At 42.3% G+C, this 22457-nt stretch overlaps 1 protein-coding gene and 1 long non-coding RNA gene across 2 annotated transcripts in view; one reads left to right on the top strand and one right to left on the bottom strand.

Annotated features, from left to right (window-relative positions):
- Positions 1–22457, top strand: part of KLF7 (Kruppel like factor 7) — an 86857-nt gene that overhangs the window by 24473 nt on the left and 39927 nt on the right. The window contains exon 2 of the mRNA XM_007089945.3: positions 18764–19394. Coding sequence (XP_007090007.1) covers positions 18764–19394 — 631 coding nt within the window. The remainder of the gene's footprint in view (positions 1–18763; positions 19395–22457) is intronic.
- On the bottom strand, positions 1645–11622 carry LOC122241007. The gene is made up of 3 exons (XR_006220900.1): positions 10192–11622; positions 9284–9335; positions 1645–3429 (listed from the first exon to the last, which is right to left on the bottom strand). It is a non-coding gene; the product is annotated as an uncharacterized LOC122241007 (long non-coding RNA).

Raw genomic sequence — 22457 nt, 5'->3', positions numbered from 1 at the left:
CTGTAGGTATTTGAGTTTGTGAATCCCCACGTAGATTTATCAGGAATGGCGTTGTTAACTTCTGGAGTAGAGCATCGGTAGAAACAATACTTGTCTACTCCAGCGCCTCAAGGACGGCCATGTGGCCTTGTATGATGGGTCCTCATCTAAGAGATAGGATAGAAACTGCAGTCCAGAGTCTGAAGTTGAGATACTTGGAGGCATGGTACTTCTTTAGGCAGAGGGATCAGGATAGTATAGTCCATCTTCCTCATGCCTTGCTTCCCTTAAGCAAGCAAGATTTGATCATGAGAAGCCAAAGACCAAAGGGGAACTGACTTGAGGAAGGCCAAAGCTAATTACAGAGGAAGAGCTGGTAGAAGGCCTCCCGACTTTGGTCTGTATTCTTTCCATGCCACTGCCTTGCCTTTGACTTTATATATCCACAAAAAGTCCCAAAGTTGAAGGATTTTGATATCTAAGATTGGTTAGGCACAATATCCCAGTGCAACACTTGGTTTTTAAACAAAGATGGTTTTCTACCACACATTTCTTAATCACGGTAATGTTATTCGCCCACTGACTATCTTCCTCTCTGGTTTGTTACTACCAGATGATTATAAACAAAACCACTTTAAAATTAATGTTTAGGCTTCATGTAGGGAGCAGGGCCAAGTGTCAGTTATGCCCTCGAGCTGCTCTGCTGCCCAGAGTCTGATGGATTCCCTTGGTTAGAGGTGCGTAATCTGATAAGAGCTGTTGGCATCCAGGATTCGTACACAGGAATGAGATGCTCACTGTTCATCTATTTTCCATTGCTGCTGTATTTCCCCCCTCTTCTTTTTGCTGCTTCTCTTCCTTCCATGTCCTTTTTAAAGCTGCATTTTCTATTTGACTCTTGAACAAAAGAAAAGAGTGATTGATAACACTGGTGTTGAAATGGGCCAATAGCCACGATGCTGAACAGCATTGGTTGGGGGAAATGTTGAATCTGGTTTACTTAAATATGAATTTTAATATTTATTACAACCGGGAAATTTTTTTTAATGTTGGATAGCAGGTTCAAGTTTCCCTTTAAAAATGTATTATTTCTAGTTTTCATATATTTGACATTAATCCAATAAACAAATAAAATTAGGTTCTCAGTAACAGTTATGATAAGTTTTCTTAATGCAGATCTTAAAAAATGATACTAGTTTCATATCTTCCTGTCTCAACAGTGACTCTTGATATGGACATGTTGGAATGATTGAAATCCTATTTACTTTTAACAGTCCAAGCAAGATATGGAGCAATCAGAGAAACCCCAGGACTCTCTCAGTAAAGGGTGGTGTCAAAACCAAGACTCTTCTTCCAGTCTCACCAGGAGAAATTACACAGAGATATGTAGTTGCAAAGCTTGTGAAGTGAAGTTTGAGATAAGGTGTGGCGTTTCCAGTTTGGGAAGATCCTGAACTTTTGTTCGGAATCCTATTCCTTCATCCTGAGGGATGATGACTTGTTGAATTTTTAGAAGTCTTTTAATTTAAGTTTATTTGTTTATTTTGAGAGAGACAGAGACTGCAAGTGGGGGAGGGACAGAGAAAGAAAGAGTCAGAAATCCCAAGCAGGCTCTGCACCATCAGCACGGAGGAGCCCGACAACGGGGCTCGAACCCACAAAACTGTGAGATCGTGACCTGAGCCAAAACCAAGAGTTGGATGCTTAACCTACTGAGCCACCCAGGAACCCCTGTTGAATTTTTAGAATGTTTGAGATCCTGGTAGAAGATTTAGAGTCGGACCAAAAAAAGCCTAATAGCCAAGAAACTTTTAGCTCTGTTTCTGTATGGCTACAGAACTATGGAAAGCCCAGTTTTCTTTACTAGGTTGGGCTCCCCATAAATAGGATAGGGATTTTAATCCTTTGCTGCCTAGATAGTCTCATGGGGGAACTCCAAAGTCACATGATCAATATTGATAAGCATTTTCAGAAGCTGTACACAAAGGAATTCTCTGTAAAAAAGTATACATCATTTCGTGTGGATTGCATTTAAAAAGTCCCAGTTTCATCTGGCTGCTGTAGTTATGACTCTGTTCCTGATGCTGTTAGCCTGTTTTTTTGTGTGTGTGTGGTTTTTTTTTAGAGATAATGGCAGGTTTCTCTAGATCTCTGATTTAGTGGATCATAGGTTGAGAGCTCAGACTGCTTTTAAGAACAGCACAGATAAAGCACTCCTACCTTAGCAAAAGTGATCCTTTCATTCCCATAGTTGTTTGCACACCCTGATAGTGTGGATGACATTTCCATTTTCTTCTTCCGGAAAGCACATTCAAGAACTCACGTTACTGAAGATCAAGCCAAATATGACCAAATTTCATGGCAATCGCAGATAGAGACACGACATCAAAATATCTCCTTCATTAAGGCAGTGGCACTGCTGGGGCCCACATTCCAGGATTCTGAGTAGAAAAAACATGTTTTCTTTATAGGGGAGTTTTATTAGCAGCAATGTTCCGGTATGTGGTTCAGGTTAATTAATGATGTAGTCACACTGCTGTCTTGCATGAGTTTATTCCAGCAAGTAGGGCACTAGGAAATTGTATTGGCATAGCCTGTCATGCCAAAAAGGAATCCTTAATTTGGACCATCTCAGTGTTTAGAATATGTCTTAGTAAGCTCTGTCAACAAAGTAGTTTAAGAATTCTTAAGGTGGGTACTGCCTCACACTGAGAATTCATTCTCCATAATCTACTAAGTAGCAAGTCCATTGGTTTCAATGAATACATACCGTTCTAAAATATTTTGTTGGCTGAGATGATTGAGACCTCAAAGACACAGACCACCCACAAGCTCCGGGTAGAGCTGACCCTCATCGTGTAAGGAGATTTGTACCAAGAACCACCTTTTTCCCATGAGAGTTTTTATTAATCGTGAATCGCGGTGGTGTTTTAAAACTTAATTTACGTTGTGCATATGTAGGAACCTTCCTTAGAGGTTGAAACAACAAAGCAACCGGATTGGAAATTAGATTTTCCCCCTTATGCTGCTAATGTAGTTCTTGTTCCATTGGGATTTCCCCTTTGCATGGGCTGATGATTTCTTTGAAACTGTATGGAAATTGGTTCAGACAGGAACAAAGGGGAGAGGGGATGGCAGTGATGATTCAAATTAGTGTCTCTTCTTCAATGAGAGTCTGGTGTGCCTGCGAGTGCATGTCGTCCGATATCAGCTGAGCCACCTGAGGTTAAGCGAGGTCCCCGAGCTACTGGAATCCAAACTTCAGGGCCCCAGCACTAGATTCTTCCCTGTCAAGTTTGGTTGAATTGTTAATTTGAAATCTGTACATCGTAATGTGGCTCAGAAATGGGCCAAGCACAATTTTACTTCTCTTTACATGATGGAAAACCTTCTCTTCATTTCTCCCTCGTCTTTGTGCAGCCAGCATGTGAAAGATTCCTACTGCCTGACCTAATGAACAAGAAAGGGAACAGCTTTGTGGCTCTGGAACAACGATAGGTTTAGAGAAAGGCATCAGAAATACATGAAAAAGAATCTACATTTCATTGTCGGTGATACATGCGCGCGCGCGCACACACACACACACACACACACACACACACACACAAAAACCCGGTACAGCTATATTCAACATTTTCACCCTTAGCTCTTGCCTAGTTCAAACGCCATACCCTCTTAATTGGATTTTGGCTTACTTCCAGGTTCAGTGTTTGAGGGCTCTGTATCTGTGAAATAATGATCCCGAAATAAATAGCACCTCTCAGTAGAGATATCTTTTTATGTAAAATTCTTAAAGGGAATGGAGAGAAACGAAATCCTTCTGTGTTTAGGAATTTACGGGAAAGTCACCAGAATGGGCCCACATAGGGATTTCTGGGGGCCTCGCCTATGTAAATGGAGTGTGGCACTATTTAGGGTAACAGAAAACACAAGTCCTTGATGACTGCTAAAATTGAATGAACTTTTTCATTTAAGAGCCTTTCATGTAAGGACTGATGATAGTAAGGATGCCAATGTTGGGGACCCAACTGATGTGACCCTCAAGAGCTTTGAAGACCAGTGGCCAGAATTACTTTTTTCAGGGAGGTCTTTCAAGGTGAAAGAAATGGGAATAAGTGATATGATGTGGGTTGAGCCTCTACCTTTAATCTATTCCCTCAAGGCACCAGTTAATAAGCACCTGGTGCAGAGGCCTGGAGAGGGGTGGGTTTTGTTCATCTGAGCGACACTCAGAGCATATGATGCAATATACACTGCTGAGAAGAAATGCCTTTTGGCATCTGTGTGAACTGGGCAGATCTGAGGAGCCAAGACTGATCTGTCTTGAGAAGAGGCTCCATTTTACTTCTGTTTGATGAATGTGCATCGAGTGTGCATCGAGGAGGAATGACGATGAAGCCTTAGACCTGATAAGGTAGACATTGTAGGCCAGCTTTAGGACAGACCAGTTATTCTTCCCTAGAATTCCAGGACTGATGAATGGCTTTGCTGATTCATTTGTTTATTCATTCAACTCGTATGTTTTGGATGCCTTTTCCAGGTGCTGCGCTAGGTCCCGGAGATTCATTGTCTTATGAGACTAAGTCCTACTCTCTCGGAACTTCCAGCCTGGTAGAGAAAGATAGACCATAAGCATGAAAACCAATAATTTAGATCTTTCCAGGACTTGGTAAATACTAAAAAGCAAATAAAATGAGGTATCCTGATGAAGAACAAATAGGGTGTTTGGGCTAGTTTATCTAAGCAGATCAAAGGACACTGAATAGGTGACGATTAAGCCCAATAGATTTAAAAGAGAGCAAGTGTGCAGTCTGCATCTAGGGCGTGGGAACAGTGGCGCTGTAGCTCTGAAACAAGGCATGAGCCTGGTGTGTTTGTGTGAATGGGACAGGGGTAAGAGAGGAGGGAAGCAAGGCTAGATCCTAGAGGAGCTGATGTGCTGCGGCGAGGAGGTCCACGCGATGGCAGGCCACGGAAGGATTGGCAGCATGTATTTTGAGCTGGAAGGGGCTTATGAGAGTGTGGTTCACTCATTTTACGGAGAAGGAAGTGGAATGCCTGCTCAGGTTCAGTAGCTTAGTGAGTGGGGAGGGGAGAGAGAGTGTGGGGAAAGCAGGGGATTGAATCTGATTCCTAGGTCAGGTTCTTTTCATCAGTAAAGAACAAGAGTTGAAAATAGCATCTTATCCACTTGTCTTTATTGCTTCTCTTTCTGGTGGCTTCTAGAGGTCAGAGGAGAAAAAAAAAGCAAGTGGCAGAAGAGGGAGACACTGTCCCAGGTGAGGAAATGGTTTTTACTTCCTACCCAGGTACATATTCCCAGGGCTGTCCTGTGGCCTTTTGTGAACCTAAATGTGCCTCACAGTTGAGAATACTGGATGTAGCTCAGACAGGAAACATTGAACTATTTCTTTTTCAAATAAAAAACACTGTAGAGACAAGTAAATATCACCTATAGCTAGATCCTAAAATACTGACATATCCTGTAAGAAATGTTGGTAGTAAATGCATACACAGTGTTTCTGATGTCCTTTGTTCTAAGAAGGAAGAATTTTTGGCTTTCCTCATACTGTTGTACTCCTGCCTGCTCAGGATTGTGATCACCATTGACTTTTGACTGGCTTGTTTGGGAGTTGCTTCATTCATTCATTCATTCATCTGACAAATGCTCGAGACAGGCCATGATGATTCAGGGACGGCTCCAGGTGTCTTTGAGGAGCCTCCATTCTAGTGAAGTTCACATTTAGATGTGAGGCTGATATCCATGGTGAACCAGAGAATTAGTTTCACAGCATCCTTTGCAGAACAGAGTCCAAGGACCATTTTCTTCCTGAGTCTCCAACTTCCTTCCTCTCACCATCCCTCAGGGTAGCAGAGCCATGGGTCAGTTCCTTCGAACCTGCTCTGAAGGGGCCATTCTCACATTTCACCCTCTACCCTTCCACTATGATTTCACAGCATCATAGAACTCCAGACTAGTATGGTAGGTTCCTTAAAAGTCCAACCCATTCACTTGGTAGAAGAGAAAACTGAGCCCCCCGGGAGGCAAGTTGCCCAGCTAGAGTCCCCTGCTTTGCTTAACTTTTTATACGCCACAGGTTTATTTTACTTGGAGAATTATTTGGTGTTTTTTATTTTCCCTTTCTCTGCCATTGTTATATTTGTTTATATTTACCGTCTTCTTGGAAGTGTAGTGAAAATAACACTAGTCAGAGAATAGCTACAACATACATAGTGTATGTTTCAGGCCTGTTCTAAGCACTTGACATATGTCAAGTGATTGGGACTTTCACATACTCCTGTGTGGTGGTTGCTACTGTTAGCTATTTTACAGATGAGGAAACTGAGGCACAGAGGGGTTAAGTAACTTGCCCAACAATGATGCAAGCCAGTAAGTAGTTTAACCTGATTTTTGACCCAGGCAGTCTAGCTCCAGGGCCAATATTCTTAATCCCTTGTCTTCTGCCCCTCAGTGTGCACAGGGCTGTCTATTTCCTTAAGTGGGGTGGGCAGTACAGCGGCACATATATGCAGTCACCTTAAATATTTTGGGGAGTTGATTCTGTGTACCTCAACTTAAGTAAATGTACAACCATCCATGTCAGGAAAAGTGACTTAGGGCTTGTTTTTGTTATATTTTTGGCTGCCATTTTACACCATCTGAGGAGTAGAGTAAATACCCCTCCTAGTGCTCCCAGGTCATTCCACAATGGAAGTTCCTGAAAACTCTCTTGGATTTGGAAATATCCTCCATGATCACAAGCCACTAAATCGCGTCTGCCATAAGGGGCCCTATGGGATTTGAACCTGTTGTTTTTGGGATTCAAGCTTTGTGTGTGTGTGTGTGTGTGTGTGTGTGTGTGTGTGTGTGTGAGAGAGAGAGAGAGAGAGAGAGAGAGAGAGAGAGAATGTGTGTACACACGCATGTTTCTGTACATTGTACATGTGTGCAACTGTGCTTTTTGGGTAAAAGAAACACTCATACGTGGATTTTCAAGGGGGATTAGGGGTAAGGTATATTTAATTAATCCAAATGAAAAGGATAAAGCAGTGTTCCAGAAGGGAGTCAATGAAATGAGTTTGCTTTAACAAAAAAAATCCCAGTAGCCTGAGTCAGCCTGTGCGAGTGATTTGGGAGAGGCAGGGGAGATGATGTAATGGGTTCGGCATGTTCCCATCTTGGCCACTCAGTGCAAAGGGGCCCCGGGAGTTTGGGGAGGGTGTGTGCATGTGAGTGCAAAGTTAACGGGAGCGGGCGGGGGTTGGGTAAGAGTGGGTTGTAAAACAGGATTAATAACCCCTTGTCAGACCTTTCCCTGTTACTGTGTTTTTCAGTAATTTTGGTTTGAATGAAGGCTCTCTAGCCAATTAATGTTTATTTGTTTCCTTTGGCAAGACCCGTTGGGGGAAGGGATGAGATTGGTGAGTTAAAAATTTTTTTTTGTTTGTTTTTGTGTTTTGGAAGAAGAGGCAAGTAATGTGAGTTTGGGTTTTCAATGAAGGCTCCCCTACCCCTCCACCCCACCCCCTTAAGAGGCAGGAGGCAAGACACGACCAGCTGGTGCCTTGAACTGACACAGGTGCAGAGGCTGTGGGGGGTGGGGAGCCAAGAATAATTACAGGTTTCTGAAGCATCAGGCCCTGCCTGACACAAGCGCTCATCGAGAAAACTGCTCTTTATGGAAAATTAATGGTGAAGCTGAAAAACTGTCAGGGCCATTGTTGTTCTTGGGAAGCCATCACTCCTCAGAGGGGAAGCCTTCTCCCAAGGCCTTGGGCTGTCATCAGCGGTGGGGATAGTGGGCCTCCCTTCCTGAGCAAGGCCTGGCTGGCACTCTTCTGCACAGTGATGGGTTTTTCCTTTAGGAGTGCCTCCTCTGCATTTTTCTTCTTTCCTAAACCTCACTGTCAGCCCAAATCTAGATCTTTGGCCCAGTGTAGGATGATTCTTCATTGACTGTTAAAGCACGAATTTCATTTCGTCCATGCAAGTGTAATGACCAAAGCAGGGGCGTCTAATGAAACTTGTTTTCAAGCTGTAAATGAACACATGGGGTTTCCTCCAGTGTATGTCGAACTGAGTACGGGCTTGGTTTGGTAGCATATCCACACATCTCATGGGATCCAGCTGTACGTGAGCCATGGTGTCTCTTGACCACTCATGAGTTTGAATTTAGTTCTAGCCCAGCAGCCAAGTAATAGCGAGTGACTCTTCTTAAGGGCTGGTGGAGGGTAGGTGCAGCAATTGTGGGTAGAGGCCAGTGTGACGGACTTTGGATCAGTATGTTGAAACAGGTGACATCTGGAGAAACAACTCTGAACCAAGGTAGGAAGCCTTTTCAGGGCATGGGCCATCCTGTCCCTTGTGGACACTTATTTCTGAGGATCATAGACATTCTGAAGGAGGGAGTCCTTTTCCAAGTTGTTGGAGGTGGGGACTCCAGTGCCTTCCTTCAAGGAGCGTAAGACGGGGGCCCCCGCTCTGCTCAAGTTATGTGATTTTACAACTCACCTTAACATTTAATTTGGCTTTGAGTTGTTTTGGGGATTTCTTTTATGCGCTGTAACTAAGGAATCCTTGGAAGATGAAAGGGATATTGGAGACGGCCTATTTCAAAGACAGCACCCTCTCCCCAGGCCTTTAATCTTCTCTCTTTCCTCCCCCACCTCCCCAAGGAAGAATATACAAACAAATATTTTCTTTGTATGTTTAAAATAATTTTTTTTGGTTATTTATTTTGAGAGAGAGAGAGAGAGAGAGAGAGAGCAAGTGGGGCAGAGAGAGAGGGAGAGACAGGTTCTGAAGCAAGCTCTACACTGTCAGTGTGGAGCCCGATGTGGGGCTAAAACTCATGAACGATGAGATCATGACCTGAGCTGAAATCAAGAGTCAGCCGCTTCACCGACTGAGCCACCCAGGCGGCCCTGTATGTGGAAAATAGTTGGGGAGAGGAGAGATGCTGAAGAAGTTTTGGTACACATTTCCTAACTTTCATGTTGGTTTAGAATTCAATTAATTTTCACTGCATTGTCTGTCAGAATTTACACATTACCAGAGGGAAATACTTAATTTGGTTTCATCTCCAGCAACCGGTTGATGTAAGAAACAGAGGGAAGGAATGCGATCTGACATTGTAGTCCCATGGTTGTTTCGTGGAATTCAGCAGTTCTGACAGTGATGTGTAATGCTGTTGCACCTCTGGGGTGTGCTATTGATGTGGCTTTGGGGCGGTTGGGTTTTTTTTTAGCCTAATAGCTAAAAAATTCAGGAGGAGATTTTTACTTGTACTATATATTTACTTACCTTTATTTTCCAGACAAAATCATTCTCTCCCAGCCTTCCACCTTAATATTTCCTGGCAATGAAAGTCAACAGTGAATATTTGTTTAACAGGAATCATTTTTTGGGTCTTATGTGGTTGATTCTTGTCACTGGCTCATACACAGTCTCTACCATGGGTTAAACTTAATATTACATTCTCCTCCTCAAACCCGCTTTAAAATGTTGAAACCCAGGAAGATGTGCAATAAAGTCCAACTACTTGGTGTCTGAGGTTCTCCAGTGGGCTTACATGAACTTATTAATCATAATCATGGTGCTTCTTATCTCTCCACTCACTCCTAAGAAAAATGGTACCAGAACTCTCTGACAGTGCTGTCCACTTCCTTTCCCATCTTTCAACTCTGACTTAATTTTAAAAAACTTGAAATATGTCAGAACCGTTACATCATATCATCCTTTAAAGGGAAAAAAAAAATCACAAAATTCCCATGCATATCAAGCTTTGCAGTCCTACAGAGTTGGTTTCAGGAGTCAGAGGAATACAGATTTTGCTAAAAAGTATAAAGTATAAAAAGTATAAAGTATACATAAAGTATAAAGTATATCTAAGAAGGAATTAGGAAAAAAAAGAGTATTTTAGAAGATAATTTTTAAAAAGAAGCTCAAATTACCCCACTATCACTGGCTTATCTTGTGTCACTTTTATTTCCATTCTGGGATGTGTGTGAAGATTTTAAAGTGCAAAAAAGTAATTAAGCTTTGGGACAATCCCAGGAGAAAGGTAAGGGATTCATCTCCCTGTTTCTGCACTTCATGCTCTTTGGGGATGGTGGTACCATGGTTAATAGCACGTGACAAAACCACACATAATAAATATCGGAAGGGGCTCCCATGGGTAGCCGGATGCAGTTACTTGCATGTGCAATTACCTGGGTGAGCATTCTTTCTGGGAACAGAGTTCACCTCTTCCTTGCTAGAAGCATTGTCACCGTTAATATCATCACCATCACCACCACCATCATCATCATCATCATCATCATCAATATCATCATCAGGTCCAGGTCTGATCTCAGAAGAACATGACTTTGCGAGTTTCCATGAAATAGAAAACGATATATCCTTATATTTTTGCATCTATATTCTTTCCCCGGTTTGCTTGATCTCTTTGCCCTTTTAACTCTTGGATCTTTTAGGTGAATGAAATAGGTAGAATGATTGGCATTAAGGGTAGCTGGCTAAAGGGACCACGAATGACTGACAATTAATTATAAACATAGGTAGTCGTAGGTGGCATTTTATTTAATTGACTCTATACTATTCCAGAAAAAAATAATTCACAAAATGCGATTTCTTTTCTTTTCTGTCTTGTGTTTGATTCACCAACTTGAGTATTCATGGATACAAAGACTCCAAATAATTAATCATAAGGACACAGTAACGAGTGATGGCAAAAATATTGGACCAATGGCTTTATCTTATGTTCACATTAAAAGACACAGAAATGAAAACAAGAACTTTTTATGTTCTAAACACTTGGTTTGTAAAGGGATGACATTGAGGAGACTGGACTAGAGTGTGCCCAACTGACTATGGATGTAGTTATGGTGGTGGTTATGGATGGGGGTTGTAAGGAGATTTTAGCTCATTCTTTTAGAAAGTTCTAACTCTTACAACTTTACACCACTTCGAACACTTAGATATCTTTGCCATCTGAGATAATAAGGGAGAAGTTTATTTCTGAAATATTACTGTTATTGTTTGAGTACTCATGTAACTTAAGGAATATGATCATTGCTTTTAAGAAGATTGTAATTTTTAAAGATTAATTTATTAAATTTTCTTTCTTATTGAGAAATAATTGACATGCATTACTGTGTAAGTTCAAGGTGCACAGCATGATGGTTTGACCTACATATATTATTACCACAGTAGGTTCACCCATTATCCATCTTCTCATATAGATACAATAAAAAGAAAGAAATGAGAAGGAGAACACTTGTGATGAGAACACTTAGGATTTACTCTCTTAAAAACTTTTCTGTATATCACACAGCAGCGTTAGCTGTAGTCATCATGTTTTACATTACATCTCTAGTTCTTATATATCTCATATACCTTTTGACCACCTTTTCTAATATCCTCTCCCCCGACCCTCTGCCTTTGGTAACCACAAGTCTGATCTCTTTTTCTATGAGTTTTGTTGTTGTTTTGTTTGTTTTCAGATTCCATATATGAGATCATACAGCATATTTCTTTCTCTGTCTGACTTATTTCACTTAGCATAATTTTTGCAAGGGCCACCCATTTGCCACAAATGGTAGGATTTCCTTGATTTTAGTTAATGTTTACCTATTTATTTTGAGAGAGAGAGAGAGAGAGAGAGAGAGAGAGAATCCCAAGCAGGCTCTGCGCTGTCAGCCCAGAGTCCAACACGCGACTCATTAGCACATACCGTGAGATCATATCCTGAACCAAACTAAGAGTCAGACACCTGACCAACTGAGCCACCCAGCGCCCCGTATTTCCTTGTTTTTTAACGGCTGAATAATATTCCATTGTATATATACTCTACAACTCCTTTATCCATTCATCCAGTAATGGACACTTAGGTTGTTTCCTTATCTCAGCTATTAAAAATAATGCTGCTATCAACATGGGGGTGCAGATATCTTTTTGACTTAGTGCTTTTGTTTCCTTTGGATATAGTCCCAGAAGTGGAATTGCTGGATCATATGGTAGTTCTATTTTTAATTTTTTTATACTGGTTTTTTATAGTGGCTGCACCAATTTATGATCCACCGACAGTGTACAAGGGTTCCCTTTCCTTTGCACCCATGTCATGCTGGCATGGGTGTAAAGAAAACATTCGAGAAGGAAGCATAGGAATAAAGCTCCTTGACGTGGGCTTTGGTAATGATTTTTTGGATATGACACCTAAAGCAGAAGCAACAAAATAAAAAATGAAGAAGTGGGACTACCTCAAACCAAAAGTCTCCTGCACAGCAAAAGAAATCATCAATAAAATAAAAAGAAAACCTGTGGAGTGGGGGAAAAATACTTGCAAACCTTGTACTCAAGGAGTTAATACCCAAAATATATGAAGAACTCGTACAACTCAATAGCGTGAAAACAAATAATCCAGTTTAAAAATGGGCAGAGGACCTTAATAGGTGAACAGGTACATGAAAAGATGCTCAACATCACTAGTCATTAGGAAAATGCAAACTAAAACCACAAGGAGATTATGATCTTAATAAACCAGGCATACCATCAGTCTATGGACTCATAGATTCATTTTGGAGATACTGTTTATTTGTCCAGGATTGAGGAGGTGTGTATTTCAACACTTGGCAGTCAGCATATTTTCTTAACTCCATTTTTTTTTTCTAGACCAAAGTTCCTGAAGAAGATAGACTATGTTGAACTTTGAATGAAAGAATGATTAGTGGGAGGGAAGTTGAAAGATTATATCAAGCATATGAATACGAGGGAAAGTAAAGAGTGGAAAAATAGGTAAAGAGAATCTTTAGGGGAGGGTTGTAGGGGAAATGGCAAAAGTGACTGGAGATGTTTGCAATCCTGAATGACAAATTTCATATAATTTATGATGAGAGAAGGACAGGTTTAATGAAAACCATTTGGTAACCTTGGCATCATCATGCCCATATATGGCCAAGTTTCTTACATATTTCTTGATCCCATTAAAGTAACTACCTCTTGCCAACATTGGGAGATTTGGGGGAACTTAATTTGTGCTACAAGACTTGGGTTATTCTGTTCTCTGTCAATTTCTGCCTCCAGAACCTGTCACAGAAGTTGTAGGCATGGCAGTAATAGGTTTGAATTTTTTTTCTTTTTAAACTAAGGCTTGGGTTATCACTTTTAATAAGCATGTTTCAGTAAGTACTATGAACAAAATGGAGAGAGTATTAAAAAAGACTTCAGGATGATCAAATTTTAAGATGACTTCAAAACCAATTTCAGTTGATCTTATGAAACTAGGAGAAGAAACCACACATTTTGAAGTTGAGATGTTGGAGTGTCTTCACAAAGCTCATTTGGACCTCATAAATAATAAGAAAATCACTTGGTACTTGGGTATATTTCCTTCCCGTTGCTGACTGTAATGGATTTTTGAGGGAGTGGAAGTTGATCCAGCGGCTCAACTCTTAAGTTGTATTGTTAGGTCAGGTTGAGGGAAGTCTCATATCTCCCACATGAAGTATTGGAAAGGCATAATTTATGTAATTAAGTTGACATCTGCTGTCTCAGAGTTGGGGTTTGCTAGCTACAGTGTCATTGGGACAGAGTAAATCTCTGGTTCTGGTAGATAAACAAATATTTGAACTTTACATCCAAATTTGCAATCTGGAGACACTCCTAGTTTGCTAATGGTCATTTCTTTTTTTTTTTTTTCCTCTTTCTCTTTTGAAATTATTTGAACTTACGGAAAAGTTGCAAAAATTGTGCATGAGTTCCTGTATACATTTGCCCAGCTTCCCCTAATGTTTCATGACCATAGTACAATGATCAGAACCAGGAAATTAACATTGATACAATGCCATTAACTAATCTGTTTACTTTATTTGAATTAAATGATTTTTTCCATCCATGTCTTTTTCCTATCCAAAATCCATTGCATTTAGTTATCATATCTTCTTAGTCCCCTCATCAGGGACAGCTTCTCAGTCTCCTTTTTTTTCATGATCTTGTTATATTTTTTAAAGTTTTTATTTATTTATTTTGAGAGAGACAAAGACAATGCAAGTGGGGGAGGGGCCGAGAGAGAGGGAGAGAGAGAATCCCAAGCAGGCTCTGCATTGTCAGTGCAGAGCCCGATGGGGGCTCAAACTCACAAAACCATGAGACCATGATCAGAGCAGAAACCAAGAGTCAGATGCTTAACTGACTAAGCCACCCAGGCACCCCTGATCTTGATATGGTTTAAAGAATACTAGCCAGTTATTTTGTAGCATGGCCCTCTGTTTGGGTTGTTCTGATGTTTTCTCATGATTACACTGAGGTTATATGTTTTTGGCAGGAATGGAATAGAATAATTTTGTGCCCTTTGCAGCCTGTCATACCAGGGTACAAAATATGATTATGTTTTATTACTGGTGCTGCTGACTTTGATCGTATATTTAAAGTGGTGCATGCCAGGCTTCCCTACTGTTAAGTTATTATTTTTGTTTATGTAGTCAAAATATATCCACCTTGTTGGGGGGGGGATACTTTGAGACTGGCAAATATCTTGCTTCTCATTATAGTTTCATGTACTAATTTTAGCATCCATTGGTGATTCTTGCCTGTAGTCATTATTACTTTTTTGTTTGCTTAATGGTGATTTTCTATTTCCATCATCACTTCTATGTTTATTAATTACAGTTTTATTAGAAGGAGAAGCTAACCCTTTCCATTTGTTTATTGATTCAAGTATTTATTTATATCACTATGGATTCATAGATATTAATTTTATTCCATGTGTTAAAAATACATTATCACTATTCATTGCTATTGCTCATATTGTCCAGATTTGGCCACTGAGAGCTCCTTCAAATTGGCTCCTGAGTCTTTCTGACATATCTCTACCACTTTATGAACACTTCCTTACCTTCCAGTACCACAAGATAGTCTAGGCTCATCTTTTATTTACTTTGCCCCACACTTTGAATCAACTGTTTCTCCAATATGCCCTGGTTCCCTTTATTGGATGATGATATTTAGAAACCAAGATCTGTATAGTAGGCGCGCTCACTGCTACCAAGGTGTCTTTGCTTGTAGACTCTTCCTACAGATAGAGCTAGGAAATATGTATGTAACCCCCCCCCCCACATATACATGTTTATTTCTATATAAACCTCTCTCTCTGTATATATGTATTAACATCTATGAGTAAATTCCAATTAAACATCAGAGTCATTTCTTAAAGGAGTCCTTGTAATCATTAAAGAAAAACATTGGAGATAAACTTTCTCTTTGGCTTATAAATAATCTAACATTAAAATTCTCATTCTTGACCTTTTATTTCCCAGCACTTCTGATGAGTTTCTGATTAACAAAATCTTCTCTTCTCTCTAAGTAGAATATTATAAGAAGGGGATTTCTCAAGACAAAAACCATTACAAAATGATTTCATAGGGTTATCCAGCACATCCTGATGGGTACTCCTGCTTCTCTGATTCTCAGATGGAATAAGAATGCCCTGCATTAGGGTTGCAAATGATAGCTGCTCTTAAGTGGTCCAGCATTTCCCACATTTTAGTAGATGTATCTCTATCTTTAGATCATTAGTGTGACCTGTGTGCCCCTGGGATTTAAACTAGGGCATACTGGGTAGATTATTTTTTTTTAACTTCCCAGAAAAGTATGTAAATGTGTTTAGAATCTCTCAGTTGCCCACAACTCTGAATATGAAGAGATCTGAGCTTCCTAACGATCACAACAATTTCTTAGTGGCTTTCAAATCTTTGAGCTAGAAAGTATGTAAGAAAACATGACATACAGAAACTCTATCAAAAGACAGAGGTGACTATGTTGTGAAATAATCTTTGTGTGTGAAGCAAAAAACTGCCTCAAGGACAACTTATCATCCGTGATTCAGCTGATTTTTACCCAGAACATATCTGTGTCTCAAAGATCTGGTTCATCAGTTTTGGGCAAAGCTGAAGAAGCATTACAGTTACGTTCCAGAAGACATGTATTAGTGTTCATTTCTAAGATTGCTGGCCTCAGCATGGTCCAGGATAGGGTGTCAGGAGATGACTTCTGTGGAGTGGAGGAGATAGAATAATCGAAGTAAGAGTATAAAGTTGATTTTGTCCTTGTTTGATAGATATTATATACCTGCTGGGTGCCAGGCACTGTGCTTGGTAGGTGAGGGTTTTAAAAGAGAAGAGGAGCTTAAAGGGAGGTTTTAGGAGTAAGATTCAGAAGTGAATTCACTGGAGCTAAGCCTGAGGGTTTCATTATTGGAGAGAGATAAATGGCAATTTCTAGCAATGAGTTGGAAAAAGGGAAAAGAAATTTTTGAGACCTGGAATTCAGAAGAGGGGCAACTGAAGATAATGCAAATTTCTAGACCTGAGAAGGTGGCAGTGTTGGTTTCAAATATGAAGTGATGGGAAGCTACTCAACCAGAGCTGTTATTTAATCAGTAAGTACAACAGAATCAAAACTGACTTTTCCCACAAGCTTTTCTTGATTAATACCATTATATTATAGAATGTAGAATTCATTGTCCACTCATCCCCTAAGAACTCATCAATATACTTTATGTTATGTTATTTGGTATCACTTTGCTTTGTAAATTCATGTCATTTTTAGCTTGTAATTTCTTATTGCGCACCTACCTCGCATGGATCTATTAATATCTGCTTCCAACACACAGAAAGCCTTGTACCTTGCTGTGAACACAGGAGTTGAGTGAAAACTTGTGACATGAGTGTTGAATGAAGATTAGACTCGTTCATTAGTTTATACTATTAAAAGTCAACAGTGAAAGCCAAAGTTAATTCATAGTTAAAAATCTTATTTTGTCTTATTCGCTAATGCAGAGTTTTACCATAAGGCTGATTAAAAACCAATCTTTTTGGTCACCAGACTTACTGTGGTGATCATTTTGCAGTGTATACAAGTATTGAATCATTATGTTATACACCTGAAAATGATACAATGTTATAGGTCAATTATACCGCAACAAAAAATACTAACAAAGAATAAACAGAAGACACAAGACAAATAAATGTATAACCAGTGAGAGACCATAAGTAGTGATTTAAAGATTTTGAAGTTTAAAGTTTATACGGTGGTAGTAGATACTTTGGCAAATAGGAAAGAAAACTTCACAGGTAGAGCTTGGGTTATTCAGAGAGGAGGAGTGGAGTGAGACAAGCAAGGAGGAGAAGTCGGGCATGAGATGTCATGAGGATACAGATGGGGACTGGAAGCCTTGAAGGGCAGGCTGGCAGAGAATATACCAAAGGCAGTGACCATCAATGGATTCTGATTTAGAGGTTAAGTACTAAGCCTAGTGCAAATGCAGCTAGAACCTTGTCAAAATAGGGAAGCAATGGCAATGGCTATTGCATGCAGTCTAAGAAAAACAGGTAAAATGCTGACATATGCACATGGTAAAGAAGCACAGTCTATATAAAATCCAGACAAAGAGCTCTGAAACTCCATGGTTCTATGAATTCTATATCCGGGGAAAGGTAAACCCCACTGATAGCGCATCTCTATTACAAATATATGGGAGAATAAATGGGATAAGAGAAAAACAAAGACCAAAACAAAAACAACCTTTTGAAATGTCACCAAAATAAAATCCTTAACATATACAGCACAATGAGGCATATCATTAAAATCTATTCTTAACAGAATAAAAGCCTAGATTCTGAACATCGGTTGAAATCGAAGATGCTCTACGGAGGCAGTAAATTAGGAGCTAGTCTCATTTTAAATTGGTCATCAGTGTTTCTTTGTTGGAGCCCAGAAACCAGAGCAAATTGAGCTGATGGTGCAAGTTAGTGCCATCGTTTTACACAAGATTCTGGAAAAGTGGGATTTGTAAGAGAGGAGAGCTTTCTAGTACAAACTTAAACATCCACACTGTTGCCACAACAGCATTTCCACCACCTTACAAAGTCTGAGGAGCACCATGGGTGAAGATTTGTTGCAACTCTGAACTCTTCAGTTTGCTCTATTTCTTTACCAGGTGAAAGCTTTACGTTGAAATCTATTGGGTCCTATCTTTTAGCAAGTCAAATAGCTGTGTTTGAACCTATTCTTATCACATAGTCAGAGATACTAAACCATTGTAATGGGACTCATGCTTCTTGCCACAAAATAGGTAGCAATCGGATTTTGAATAACTTGCTGTAGACAATGGGAGTTTTGTCTTATACATCAAAGATTCTGTGAGAGGCATTCTTGAGAACAGTGTCTGTTCCTGCCAGCTAGGGAATCCGAGGCAGAGCTTGCTGTTGGCTCATCGTGGCCGAGGTCACCTCTTAGTTTGGGTGGGTATGGTTTGTTCTTCAGGGCAGGTTGGAAAATTGACTTATTTTTGTGACTTGCCCCCGTCTATTTGAAAAATGAACGTGGAGTACGGGAAGTCTTGTTTCGGTATGAAAAACTTTGATTCTATTTGCCTCTTGCTTACGCGGGAACTCCTGGGGCTGCTTGGAGCATCTCACCTGCCGACTTGGGTTGTAGGGCAGGAGATGACTTTAACCCCGAATATTCTCTGGGATCCCGACGGGGCGAGACAGCCCTTCTGGGCCTCTAGCTCCCCTTCATTAAACTCACATGATGTGGCCCTTAGGAACCCTTCAGAAGCCTTCAGGGAGTAAATAACAAGGTCAGACCTTCCACCAAGAGAATTTCAGATTCCGGCCGCGAAACCATTCTCTGTGTCTCCCTGCTCTGCCTGTCAACATGTGGCCTCATGGTGTTCTTTGCCTCTGATGGCTGTTTCTCTCCCTCCCGCCTTCCCCCCTGCAGACATGCCTTGAATTGGAACGCTACCTACAGACGGAGCCCAGGAGGATCTCGGAGACCTTCGGTGAGGACTTGGACTGTTTCCTCCATGCTTCTCCTCCCCCGTGCATTGAGGAGAGCTTCCGGCGCTTGGACCCACTGCTGCTCCCCGTGGAAGCCACCATCTGCGAGAAGAGCTCGGCCGTGGACATTCTGCTCTCTCGGGACAAGTTGCTCTCTGAGACCTGCCTCAGCCTCCAGCCAACCAGCTCTTCTCTCGACAGCTACACGGCCGTCAACCAGGCCCAGCTCAACGCAGTGACCTCATTAACGCCCCCCTCGTCCCCTGAGCTCAGCCGCCATCTGGTCAAAACCTCACAGACTCTCTCAGCCGTAGATGGCACGGTGACGTTGAAACTGGTGGCCAAGAAGGCTGCGCTCGGCTCAGTAAAGGTGGGAGGGGTGGCGACGGCGGCGGCGGCTGTGGCGGCAGCGGGGACAGTTAAGAGCGGACAGAGCGACAGCGAGCAAGGAGGGGTGGGGGCCGAGGCGTGCCCCGAAAACAAGAAGAGGGTTCACCGCTGTCAGTTTAACGGGTGCCGGAAAGTTTATACAAAAAGCTCCCACCTAAAGGCCCACCAGAGGACTCACACAGGTAGTGGTACAAGTTGGCCGCACGTGGTTTCTTCTTCCTCCTCCTCTAGCCTCGCGGTGGGAAGGGCGTCGGGGCTCCGAGGAGCGGCCTCGTGCTGCCTCGGGGGGTGGGAGCCAGGCCCGAGGGCGGGGCAGCCGAGGGACGCACGCGTGACCTTGAGCCCCCGCAGAGGCCCCGGGTGCAGGCCCCGGGCTGGCCGTGCGGTACTTTCCCGGGCGGTGCCAACCCCGGCATGGAACCAGGCGGTTCCAAGGATGCCCCCATGGGGGGGCTCCGGCCGTCCGGGCACTTGTCACCTCCCGACACTCCTCGGTGTTTCAGGAGTGTAGTTCTGCAGCCTTGATCAACCGTGGAATCTGAGGAGGCCCATTTGAAAGAATTCACAGTTACGCAAGGTAGTCGGGGCGTCCCCGATTTTTCGTCAAAGTCACCAACAGCAGGAGGGTTTCAGAGTTCATTAGATGTGATCATTCTATAATTAATTGGCATCTCCTCTTTTGCATTGTTCTCTGGCGCGTGCTTTATGGGGAGATGGCAGAATTGCTTTTTAATGAGCTTGTTACCGAGAAGTTGCTAAAGTGATTACATCGCTATGTGTGTGGTAGGGGAGGGCGGGGACCGGCGGGGACTGTATATTTTTCTCAGGACTATCTGCGTGATTCCCAGGAATCGTAGTGATCTTTGGAGCAATGGGATAATTTGGAAGAGTGGGGTTTATAGAGAAAAGAGTGAGATTGGCATTTTCCTTGAAACCTGGTCTTCGTCGTGTGCTTTGAGACGCAAGCTTAGGGATGGTGTTTCTTCTTGGCGTTAGCATCCTAGGAGCAATTACTGTCATTGGTGGCTTTTAAATGAGTCCCGGCTGTATCGCCTGTATGGTTGTGCATACTGCTTGTACATTGCAACTGAGTAGGAAAGAGCTCCAGAAGCAGAAGCAGCAGAGTGAGAGTGTAGCCAGAGAGAAATGCGTGATTGGATTTGAGCCAGGAGAAGTGGCTGGCGGGAGTTCTTTTTGGTCTTGTAGCTCGTCTTCCTGGTGCTCTGCGGCGGGTTTTGGTCTGTGCCACCAAGGACGTGTGCAGCGAAAAGTTCATTGGCTGGAAAATCAGAAAAACGAACTAGCTAGTTCTGGTTCTAACCCTGCCACTAACTAGCTCTGTGACCTTGAGAGTGTCCCTTTACCTCACCGGGCCCCGTTTGCCACGTCTGTCACGCAGACTGGCCTAAGGCCCCTTGAGGCTCCGGTGCGCTGGGGTGGGGGGGGCGTGAAATGCCTTTGTGCAGGACAGGAGTACTTCCCTGAAGTAAGATGCAGCATACATGTCCAGAAGAAATCACCATTTTGAACCTCAAAACCATTCCCATGGGAGCATGAGAATACATTGCTTCCTGCTATACAGGACTGAGGCACGTACTCCTCCAGTTCTGCACTTAGCTGCCTATGTAGCTCCTGCTCGGTTCATGGGACGGTCTCCTAACGTGACTCTTGAACCCCACAGCTCAGGCCCACTTAGGGTTCCCCGTGAGGGTTTGGGTCTGAGTTGTCCACTCCACAGACACCAAGGCTAACATCCCCTGCGAGAGTCAGCTTTCTTTCCCTCCCTGAGAGGGGCCTGAAGGTCATCATTATTTATATTTCTTTCTTCTCAAGTCAATGAGGAAAGTAATGGCAAGACATTGCAGTGCTCCCGGGCTTTCATTGGTGACTCACTTCCTGTTCTCCCCAGGAAACCCGAGAAAGCAGGATGAGGCAAGAATGCTGAGCTTCGTTGGGGGCTTGGAATTCATGAGTATGGACACATTGTTGAATTATTGACTTTGAGACGGGCTACATCCTGCCTAGTATGGAGGCCGGAAGGCTCTGGGGAAGCAGGATTCTTTTTTCCAAGGGGGAGTCCAGAGCATTTCCTCCTTTTTCCTATCCCCATTGCCCAACGGACGTGTCAGAAGGAGACCTCTTAGGAGTGATCCCTTATTCGGTGCTTTGTTTTTTGGGCATCGTCTACTCGGAACGATTACCAAGGTGGAGCTCAATTATGTTCCCCAGCACCTGCAACCACTTGCCGTAGGGTGGACTTTAGTGGAAAGACTCCTCTCCGCGGGGGATTTATCGAAGGAGGCACCATGCATTACTGAAAGGCAGTACTGCAGAGTGGTTAAGAGCGGGGCTTTGTGGTTTGGTGCACTTCGGTCTGAATTCTGGCTCCACTGCTTCTTAGATCTGTGACCTGGTTAAGTGCTTTGTCTTCCCTAAGTCTCAGTGTAGCCGCTTGTAAAGTACAGGGATAATTGTGTCTACATTCTGGATTGTTTTGAAGGTTCAACGAATAAACGTATGTAAAAGACTTGGCAGGCCGTGAGAGCTCATGAAAGATGGTAGTGGAGTTGGTTGTAGTTAGTAGGATTGCTGTTGCTCTTGATTAGTGATGATCGTGTGAAAAAACAGCTCTATGTATACTGGAAATAAGGCCGTTGCCAAAGTTAAATACCATCGAAAAGCAAGAAGCCTTTTTCGACACTCTGTGCAGGGGGTGACGATGCTCGCGGACACCAGTTGAGGAAAGTGCATCTGGACGTGCAGCCGTCGGCTCATTGAAGGTGGAAGCACCGTAGAGCTCGGCTTTCCTAAGACCTTGCAGAAAGCAATCACCTTGCATCCTCCGGAAGCCTTTTGCCTGTAAAACCTCCCTCCTAGATAAGCATGGAAGGAAAAGTAGGTGCCGCAAGAGAAATAGGAGGGGAGGTGGAGGTGGAGGATGGGGAGAGAGAGTGTGAATTAATTTGGATCAAATGGATGAGAATCAGAAGTATTTATTTGGAATTGGTGTGAATGGGGCACATGGGGAACTGAACACAAAGGTGATAATTTATGTGGTGTGGATGAACTAAGAATAATGAAAAAAGCATGAAGGATGGAATCAAATTAAGTGCAAACATATGAAAGCAATGGACTAGTGCAAGCTTGAGGGCAAAGGTATATGGAATTCTGGTTGGAGGAGTCGCCGATATAAGCGAGTGAAAGGGCAGAACTGCCGACCCAGTGTTGAAATGGAGTTTAAAAGA

This window comes from Panthera tigris, chromosome C1, assembly GCF_018350195.1.
Source record: "Panthera tigris isolate Pti1 chromosome C1, P.tigris_Pti1_mat1.1, whole genome shotgun sequence".
In the NCBI taxonomy this organism is placed as follows: domain Eukaryota; kingdom Metazoa; phylum Chordata; class Mammalia; order Carnivora; family Felidae; genus Panthera; species Panthera tigris.
Note: the sequence above shows the minus strand (reverse complement) of the source record. Positions and strands in the feature narration are given on the sequence as shown.